At 37.0% G+C, this 9820-nt stretch overlaps 1 protein-coding gene across 5 annotated transcripts; it reads left to right on the top strand.

Annotated features, from left to right (window-relative positions):
- Positions 1–5288: 5288 nt before the first annotated feature.
- Positions 5289–9367, top strand: LOC107623646 (2-oxoisovalerate dehydrogenase subunit alpha 2, mitochondrial). 5 transcript variants are annotated; one of them, XM_016325989.3, is made up of 9 exons: positions 5289–5628; positions 7146–7280; positions 7374–7551; positions 7680–7837; positions 7950–8049; positions 8342–8453; positions 8579–8718; positions 8844–9029; positions 9102–9367. In XM_016325989.3, exons 2-9 carry the CDS (start codon positions 7246–7248, stop codon positions 9267–9269), a joined length of 1077 nt encoding a protein of 358 aa, XP_016181475.1. In that variant the 5' UTR covers positions 5289–5628; positions 7146–7245; the 3' UTR covers positions 9270–9367. The 5 variants fall into 5 exon arrangements, with proteins under 5 accessions (XP_016181475.1, XP_016181474.1, XP_016181473.1 ...); XM_016325988.3 differs by having other exon boundaries at positions 5327–5628; positions 7369–7551; XM_016325987.3 differs by having other exon boundaries at positions 5365–5628; positions 7143–7280; positions 7369–7551.
- Positions 9368–9820: the final 453 nt, after the last annotated feature.

The raw sequence follows: 9820 nt of genomic DNA, 5'->3' as shown, positions 1-9820 counted from the left end.
TACACATTATAGATACATTTTATTTAAGGTCAAAATGTAACAAAGCAATACTGCCATACAAGAAATGAAAAGGAAAAAAGCCTCAAGAGTTGCTAGCCTGAAAACAACATGACAATGCAAATTAAAGCAATACCGTCAAAAGATAGGCAAACATACCTAACAATGAGCAAAATGCAACATATTCAATTCGTTGAAGATGAACTGGTATTTCGTTTGTAATATCATGATGTATGATTGGAAAAAATGGTGGCCAATTCTTCTCCTCAATTATAATTCCAGCTACAAAACAAAATGTAATGGAAGATTATTCCCCAAGCAAGAAACACGAGTTTAAGCTTTATAGAATTCTGAAGTGGCAACATTGCAACAATCAGATACAAGGACAAGGAAACTTATCTCCCCCCCCCCCCCAAAAAACTACAATGTTTACAATTAGACAACATACATATATACTTGCATAGAAGACGTCATCTACCAATCACAAAAGATAAAACTACCAGAAGAGACAAAGATTAAATGTTGCATTTATGCTAAGAAATGACGTGAAAGTTATGAAATGTAATTTACCGTAGTAGAATATCAAACCAGCAATATGTCATGTTAATCATTCCAATAATAAACATTTCAGACTCTTTTTAAATGGTTGCTAGTGTTAGTACATCTCTATGTAATAAAAATTCTTAGTTTCTACTAAGAAAATACCAAATTCATTAAACCAAGATGCTAAAATTAAATTGAGAAATCTAACTCACAAGCAATACATTCAGTTCTACAAAATAGTGAATATATTCTGATCAGAAAAGCAACAACAAAGGGGCATTAGGGTATAGTCATCAATTGAGCAGGTTCAGGATTAAGTGGTTTGAGCCTTGAATTGGTGGCAGGGGCAACACTTCCAGGATTCTGCAACTTCAAATCATTAGGATGTCTATGTTTATTCTGATAGATCCTTACACCAAGAATACGAGGTATGCAATTAGTTACCTGCTCAATTCTATACCTAGTCTTGATTTTAATAGCAGTTTTGTTTATATGCAGGTCTTTTGTGAGTTGGATTTTGGTGAACAAGCTCAGAATCTTACTATAATCTTTTACTAAAAGCTATCCATTTTGCTTCCATTTCCTCCAACTCCCAATTCCCAAACACAAAATTCTTGAATCAATGGAGATAAATATATATAATAAAATACTAAAATGCCATGAACCTAAACATACCAAAATAAAATCAAAATGGCAGAATCCAAAAAAATAAAAAATCTGTAATAATTAAATTAAAATAGAAATAGGTAACGATGGTGATTACCTACTGTGTTAGATGGTGGCAGCAGGGGTTGGTAGCGACGGTGATGATGGCGGTGGTGGGTTGGTAGCGGGCTAGCGGCGGCAGCAAGGGAGAGACGAGAGAGGAATGGTAGCGACGGCAGCAACCAGCAAAGGAGAGATGATACTGTTAGAACTTGAAGTTGTAGAAGTTGACGAGTGACGACAGTGAGCGACAGCGGCGACTAGTTCGACGGCGGTGAATAGTTCGACAACGGCGACTCTGACGGTGGCAACAGTGGGTTGGTTGCGGCGGCAGAAGGGGAAAGACGAGAGAAGAGGTTGAAACGGCAATTAGGGTTTTTGAGTTTTCACATTTTTCAAACCAGTTTTGATTTGGAAGATTGAAGTTACTGACGTGAATAAACCAGTTTTTATTTGGTTTAAAACTAAACTGAACCATAAAAACTGGTTTTTATAAAAAACTATGGTTTCAGTTCAGTTTTTTATTTAAAAAAACTGGTTTATTTAAAACATTTTCAATTCAGTTTCAGTTCAGTTCAGTCAAACCAGTCTTTTTGCACACCCCTAGAATCCACCATAGAATGTGTGCATGCTCTCACTCCTTTGCGTACTCCTCATGGCAGCCCAAAATTCACCCTTGAATAATATAGAAACCCACATGCATCAGTCATCGTAAAGATCTACAGATAACACACAGTTTCTATATCAGAAACCTTTCATTGAACTCATTATTACAAAACAGATAAAGCCAGCTACCGCATTATTATGAATTGGAAAGCGTAACGTAATTGAACAACTACGAACCTGATAGCCATGTGTTGTCATGTAAATTGTACTCCTCCATAAATTCAAACCATTTTCTCTCAAATGACTCCTCCGTCCGAGAGTTGAAAACAATGTCCCTGAGGTCGGCATACAACTCTCCGTACCGACAATAACCTCCAAGCTTCTGAGGAAACTTCTTCATGATGTGCCATATGCACCAATGGTGACGTGTATTGGGTAAAGCCTTTCTAATCGCACCGAACATGGATCTGCATTGATCAGTAATGATGCACTGTGGAGCTGTTCCCATGCACGTCACCCATTGGGTAAAAACCCACTCATAACTTGGAATTTCCTCGTTTCCCAACAGCGCACATCCAAGGAGGGCCGACTTACCATGGTGGTTGACACCGACGAACGATGCAAACGGTAACCCATGCCTACACACATAACCATATGCCATTATGAATTCTCAGGCACAACCACATGGGGAAAAAATTACCAAAACCAAAAAAACCAACTACACCACCTGTTACCTGTTTGTACTATAAGTGCTATCGAGTGACACAACGTCTCCGTAGTATTCATAGGAAGTCCTGCACCTTGCATCAACCCAAACTGCACTCCTAAATCTACACTCATCATCCAATTTTACTGCATAGAAGAAGTTCGGATTGATTTCCTTCATTCTCATGAAATAGTTCATCATCTCCCTAACATCGGCATTTGCGTTGCTGGTTCGGAGTCTTGCTGTAATATAGTTTCTTAAATCCTTTTCTGAGAATCCCAGATTCAACGGGCCCCCAGCTTCATTGGCCAAAGCTAGGAAGGTCTTGTTTGGTCGAATCCCAGCCTCATCATTATTCTGAATCACGTATTTCGCATGCATACTCAGCTGCCTATACTCACGGTAGTGCACTGCCTTCTTCGCCGAACATAGGTGCGTGTGCCTCAGCTCAACCTTGAAGAAAAGCCAATCTTGCTTCTACTTATCAAATTTCACATATATTCTTGCCTTGCACACGGCGGCTGAAATCGGGTTTTTGCGCGTTGGTGCTTTGACACGAGACCCGCGGATGCGATCCCGATTACAGTGGATAGCCTGGTTAACGGGTTTCTTCGTGATCTTGTCAAATATTGTCGTCCTTATCTTAGTTGCAAATCCAACTTTCTTGGTGTAGCTAACATAAAAATCATGAGCTAGTTGCAACTTCGCAAACCGCATTCCAATGCTTAGTATTTCATCTTCCTCCAGGGAATCGTGATCAGGCAACTACGTATCAAATAAAAAAAACAGAAAAAAAGCCATTAATTATGACATCAAAAATGCGAATCCTGACTGCACAAATTTAAACTAAAATCCAAACCTTGTCACAAATATCCATCTCATCACTTCCAACATCAGTAACATCCAACATTTGCGTGGCCTGCACTTTCAACATAAACACACAAATTACAACAATAAAAAAAATAATTTTTATTCAATATCATGTACATGAAACCTCACTTACTAGCACAAAAAAATACGAACTAAATTTATAGATCAACTCATCCACCCAACCAGTATAAGCTTTACACCAAAGGCATCTAAATGCTACTCATGGTAATTGAATCAATTAATTCATTTGAAATATTATACAATTATTGTGACTACTACTTACTCTCTTTCACGTTAACACTGCATAGCATACATCTGAACATGCATCAGGTACAAATCCTATACACAGGTCCTTCCTTGGTTTCCCAGCCACTAGTGCATATTTTTACTTTTAAGAGATGCTTTCTTTATGCATACATTGAGCAACATGCATAACTGTATACATATACTCATCTTCTAATACTAACATGCAGGAAGCAAATACATGAAAAGCATCAATATATAATTCCTGCATTCTTCCTTTTCATTATCAAAATATATCCTTTTTATCTATTATACCATTGGCTACAACTCTAATTCAATTGACACCTCTTGCACTAACATTGCCTACATGCCACTGTATTTTATTCATGAGGGAGTATAGATTATTTTAATGGGTTCACATATAAGCTTCTTCAACAAATAAGTATTTTCTTCCAAAAACACATTTGACATACATATAAGAATAGAATGATATGTAAAAAACTTCCTAAGCTTCGTTGACTAAATCATGTTGTTGATGCATCTGAATACCAATTAACAACATACAATTAAACAAGCCACTTGCATTGATTCTAAACTGCCCCACTCAAATAAAAATGACCATCCATTGAAAAGTGTTTCGTACGTAACGATGCTCACCTTAGTCATTTGCACAGGATCGACGACGAGAGGTTCAACTATATTTTCATTTGGATTGGATGAAATCTCATTCCCGCCTGGAGATGGAACACAATCCACCGGTTCAGCCACAACGCACTCCATTAATGAACTCCGGCGGGGAGACGGGGGTGGAAGAGCAACCACACTTGAAACCCCTTCTACTTGCGACGTCGACATCAAGCACAAGAAACACACACTCTCTCTTGCTGTGCACGCTGGTTGTCCGTGTGGTTGCCGTCCAACGCAGATCGAACAACAAATGTGTTGGTGTTGCTGGAAGAGGGCCTTTGCGGCCTATGACGCTGGTGGTAGTCGAGTCCGACAGGGGGTCAGTGACGGGTGGGAGAGTAGTTTTCGTTGAGACTTGGAGATGATGGAGACGATACGGTATTGATAAACTGTCGTCTATGTTGTGCTCCTATAACTGCTCCTATTCCTATTTTTTTAAAAATTTAAATTTGAATTAATTCAAAATTAATTAATTATCCATTAATTTAATTTTAATTCAAAATTAACTCCCATTGTATGCAGTGTACAACAAACACATTGGCTCCCTAGACTTTCTCTTATAGTATTAATTCTCTATCTTTACTTTTTTTTTTAAAATAAAGTAAAAAGAAAAGTTCAAAACGTTGGTTGAATAGTGATTAAAATAAATTATTGAAAATTTTATTCTCAAACATTTTCCTTTATTTTTTATTTTTTTGGCAGGAAACCTTTTTTCCTTTTAATTATGTTGAATGCAATTATCAAATTATGTACAATATTTTCGGCCTCTTGTTTTTAATTTCCTTGGTCCTATTACAATTACCGCATTCCAAAAACAAAATATCAATAAATTTCCTTGATAAAGCAAAAAGACAATATGGAGATATATATTGGGTCAATAAAGGCCGAATAAATGGGCTTTAAGAGAATCCCTTAGCCCAAAAGAGAAAAAGGTGGTTGAATCCACAATCCTTATCAATTAACGTTCAATCCTCAGCGCACGAGACTAAATCTAAAACAAATTATTATAAAATTATAAAAAGCTCAATATTAAATTAAATGTTACTTGTTAAAATTGGGTTCACCTCACCGGAAGTGTCGTGATTCTGTTGTTCGGTTGTTCCTCCCAATCTGCTACGATGTGGATATCGAAGACCATCTTCAACCACTTCAAATCCAGGCTCAACTTCACACCTAACTATGCACCACTATCTCTTCTCTCTCCGCGCCGATTTGCATCCACCATAGCTCAAAATCCTTCCACCTTCAATTCCATCCACGATGCTAACCAGGTACCTCTCTCTCTCTCTCTCTCTCTAGAATGCATGCTGATTGGGTCATTAACTCGTGATTTTCTACGACAGACTGTATTTCTACGTATTTTTCTTTGATTATCCTCCAAATTAGTACTATCTGATCTCTTTAATTTATTTTTTCAATATATATATATATATATTTGATTTACTGGAGTAAAGATTTCTTGTTCTTTTATCATCTTCATCAGCAATATATAATTTTTTATTTTACTCCGATATGTATTTATTTTTGGAATGATTTTTCTCCACATTTATAGTTTCCGTTGAACTGAAAATGGACTTACACGAGTCTCAATTACTGGACTTGGGCCCGAGGCCCAAATAGAAAACCCTAGTTTCAATCCCTATATAATGACCTGACAGGAAGCACTGCATGACTGCAGTACCATCGTCGCAATGTTCGCATTCAAGTTTGAAACAGTGTTTCCAGTGCTATAATTATAAGTCTGTGTGTTGTTTGTGTGCGTATGTTCATATGAAAAAGCAAGGTAGCTTCTTGACGAGACTTCGATCAATATACGGTCCTCGTCAATCCTCTTTTACAAACTTGCAATATCATAATCAGCAGTGTCACTCGTCTGAATTTGATTTCTCCTGATCTTTCAGGCCCTTTATCACTGCTACATTTTCCCACCTCTTTTATTATTATTATTATTATTATTATTATTATTATTATTGATATTATTATTTCACTTCGGAACTGATTTGAGCAAACGCACTCTGTCCCTAAACCGTGCTTTGACACGAATGTTTTGAGGCAATTTCTTCGTTTGCGAAAGTAATGTCATTCCATTAAACCATGAATTTGCTTGTCTGGGCTTGTATTACATGCCTATCGGGCGCGTTGATGGACTACACTTCTTTCTTCCTGAAATGGATCCCCAATCTCGGGTTATACTTTACTCGTATTAGGTTATAAAAAGTTTACAAACTTTAGAAGGCCCGTAATATTTGTTGAGATCCAAAATTGCAAAATCTACTTTTAAAGATATGAAATTGGAAAATGTTGATCATCGATGAACCTTAATCCGGCTTTAACGATGAAATAGTTGACCAAATCGTAAGAATTGTGGTGACTCTGATTAATAAAGATCCCATTGGAAAGTGAAACCTGTAGCTATTAAGTATGAAACCGTGAAGCTTGATGACCTAATTGCAAGGTGAAATCCTTGATTCAAAATTTGAAAATCTGGAAGTTGGAATCCTCTTCTGAGCTGACACAAATTTAAATAGTATTTTTTTATATATCCTGCTCATAATAATTGAATTCTGAGCCCTAAAATGTGGAATTCTAATTCAGGACGTAAATTGGGATATATGACGCACAATGTAATAAACTGAAGTAGTACTACACCACAATTTCCATATTTCCAAATTCCAATATATAACTAAAATGGTGAATTCAGTCTTTACTCTCTCTGGATTGAAATCTGTAACAGCAGTGATGCGCTGCTTAATTATATGCATGTTTGCATGATAACTGGATACAGCAGGTTATCGATTTTCCTGGAGGAACAGTGAAGTTCATCCCGGAAATGAGATTTATATCTGAAACATCTCCAAAGAGAATACCCTGCTACCGTGTCCTCGACGATGATGGACAGCCTCTGGCCAATAATTTTGTCCAGGTTTTAAACTGATCCACCATTCCATTGTTCATGCATTTTCCTAATGGAAAATTTTGAAAACGAAATTGATGAATTTCATTGATGTTAGGTTAGTGAGGAAGTTGCTGTAAGGATGTACAGTAACATGGTTACACTACAAATTATGGACACCATTTTCTATGAAGCGCAAAGGCAGGGCAGAATATCTTTTTATGCAACGACCATTGGAGAAGAGGCCATAAATATTGCATCAGCTGCAGCTCTTACTAGGGAAGATGTTATTTTCCCTCAGGTTAAAAGCATAATTGGAAAGCAAGCATCTTAGGCTCTAGTTATGCAGTTATGATCTTAGTTATCAGAATTTTAGGACAGGCCTAATGATTCGAAATAATGTAACTGTAAATTTTATCCTATATGCAGTATAGGGAACCAGGACCTCTGTTATGGCGTGGTTTCACATTGCAAGAAATTGCACACCAGTGTTTTTCCAATAAATACGACAATGGAAAAGGAAGGCAAATGCCAATACATTATGGGTCCAACAAGCATAATTACTTTACTGTAGCATCAACTGTTGCGTAAGTATTGAAGGCTTCCATTTACAGGCATAATTTTTTGTTTTTTGGGTGTGTGTTTTAGCGGTTAACAGTCTAATGGTGCGCAAAATACAATGTTTAACCATATTTACAGTACACAAGTTCCCCATGCTGTTGGAGCTGCATATTCCTTAAAGATGGACAAAAAGGATGCATGTTCTATCACTTACTTTGGTGATGGTGGCTCAAGTGAGGTAATTATACAGTTGTCATAACAACAGGTCATTTCTCTTTTACTGCAATAGGAAGTTCTGTAGCATTTAAACCCAGCATGGGTCTAAACCATAAGTTTTATCTTGAAAATTTTATTAAAGGAATTCAAATAATGCGAGTATCATTGAATGTTTGCGAGGAATGCTTACTATGATTTTATTTGTGTTGCAACCAGATATCTCAGTAAATGTGTGGTTTCATTTGCAATAATTATTCTGTGTGTAAAGTGAAGTGCTTACACCTTGTAAATTCTAATGCATCCTGTAACACCAGGGAGATTTCCATGCTGCTTTAAATTTCGCAGCAGTTATGGAGGCCCCAGTTATTTTTCTATGCCGAAACAATGGATGGGCTATCAGCACCCCGACTTCGGATCAGTTTCGAAGTAAAATTTTCCCCTCTTATTTCAATATTGCATCTTTGGTTAGGTTTCGACTTTCTGGCAATGTCATTGCACATTCAATGTAAACCTTAGCCATGTTGTTCTGGGTTTCTTCTGTTCATGCATAGGTGATGGTGTTGTCGTGAAAGGACAGGCATATGGAGTCCGCAGCATTAGAGTAGATGGCAACGACGCCCTGGCCATTTATAATGCTGTTCAAGCTGCTCGTGAAATGGCAATCAGTGAAGAGAGACCAGTTCTAATAGAAGTGAAGTGATAACTTTTCAAGTCATATTTTGAGGAATTTTGAGAAGAGTATCTGTTATTGTCTCATATCAAAAGCTTTAAAAGCAGGCCAATGTATCTTTCTTATTTATGTATTCTCCTTTTCAGGCTCTTACATATAGAGTAGGACACCATTCAACATCGGATGACTCCACCAAGTATCGTCCAGCCAATGAGATTGAATGGTGGAGGCTCGCTCGAGATCCGGTGGCTAGGTTTAGAAAGTGGATAGAAAGGAATGGTTGGTGGAATGACATGGCTGAATCAGAGCTTAGGAACAGTCTGAGACAGCAGGTAAACAATATCCATGTCTGAAATTGGTGTTATTCAATAGTTGTGTTCTAACCCGGCATGTTCATGTTGTAGCTTCTGCATTCAATTCAAGTGGCAGAGAATATAGAGAAGCCTCCAATTGAAGATATATTTAACGACGTTTATGATGTGCCTCCATCCAATCTTCGTGAGCAGGAGCAATGGGTCAAAGATACCATAAAAAAGCATCCGTTAGATTACCCAGAGAATATTTCTGCATAGTAATCATAAATTGCATATCCTCATGCGCATGTAATTGTACTGGATCCAAGTATTCTTGTTCTATGAATAAAATGCATGTGCATACTCCTATCCTAAAATTGCAATTTGAATTGTCGGTTCAACTTGACTCGTTTGGGCTAAAGAGTTGAACAGGTTGACTTGTTTGACTTTTTTTTCCTTTATTTTCTTAAATAATACTATAATTTTAGAATTTTTTTTACTTGATAACCCTATAAATAAATAAAAAATTATCATACATTCATATATTCTCATAATTATTTAAAGTTTAAAATACTAATTAACAAAGGCTTCCAATACTATAGGAATGAAGGCATTTTTCATCCATATGTGATGAAAATACGTGGCCGAAACTGCTTGTATATGCGTGGCTTGTATCCTGGGAGAATTGGGGACAATGATTGAATTCAACTTGTCACTTTGGGTGTTGTAATTAGCAAAAATTAATGCTAATGTTAATGGTGGTGATTCGTGGGCAGTTTTTGGTGGCCTAATTTTTTTATATAAGGCTATTTTCGGGTTTCATTTTTTGA

The sequence above is a fragment of the Arachis ipaensis genome, chromosome B10 (genome assembly GCF_059453495.1).
Source record: "Arachis ipaensis isolate K30076 ecotype BB chromosome B10, ASM5945349v1, whole genome shotgun sequence".
Lineage (NCBI taxonomy): Eukaryota > Viridiplantae > Streptophyta > Magnoliopsida > Fabales > Fabaceae > Arachis > Arachis ipaensis.
The sequence above is the reverse complement of the archived record's forward strand: the minus strand, read 5'-3'. Positions and strand labels throughout refer to the sequence as shown.

What these genes read in the sequence shown, in the direction of transcription:
- LOC107623646 (XM_016325987.3), top strand. Translation starts at nt 5,476, where the DNA reads ATGTGGATATCGAAGACCATCTTCAACCACTTCAAATCCAGGCTCAAC. An exon ending in GACTTCGGATCAGTTTCGAA is followed by an intron (nt 8,454 to 8,578) that starts GTAAAATTTTCC and finishes GTTCATGCATAG; the next exon opens with GTGATGGTGTTGTCGTGAAA. An exon ending in GGAACAGTCTGAGACAGCAG is followed by an intron (nt 9,030 to 9,101) that starts GTAAACAATATC and finishes TTCATGTTGTAG; the next exon opens with CTTCTGCATTCAATTCAAGT.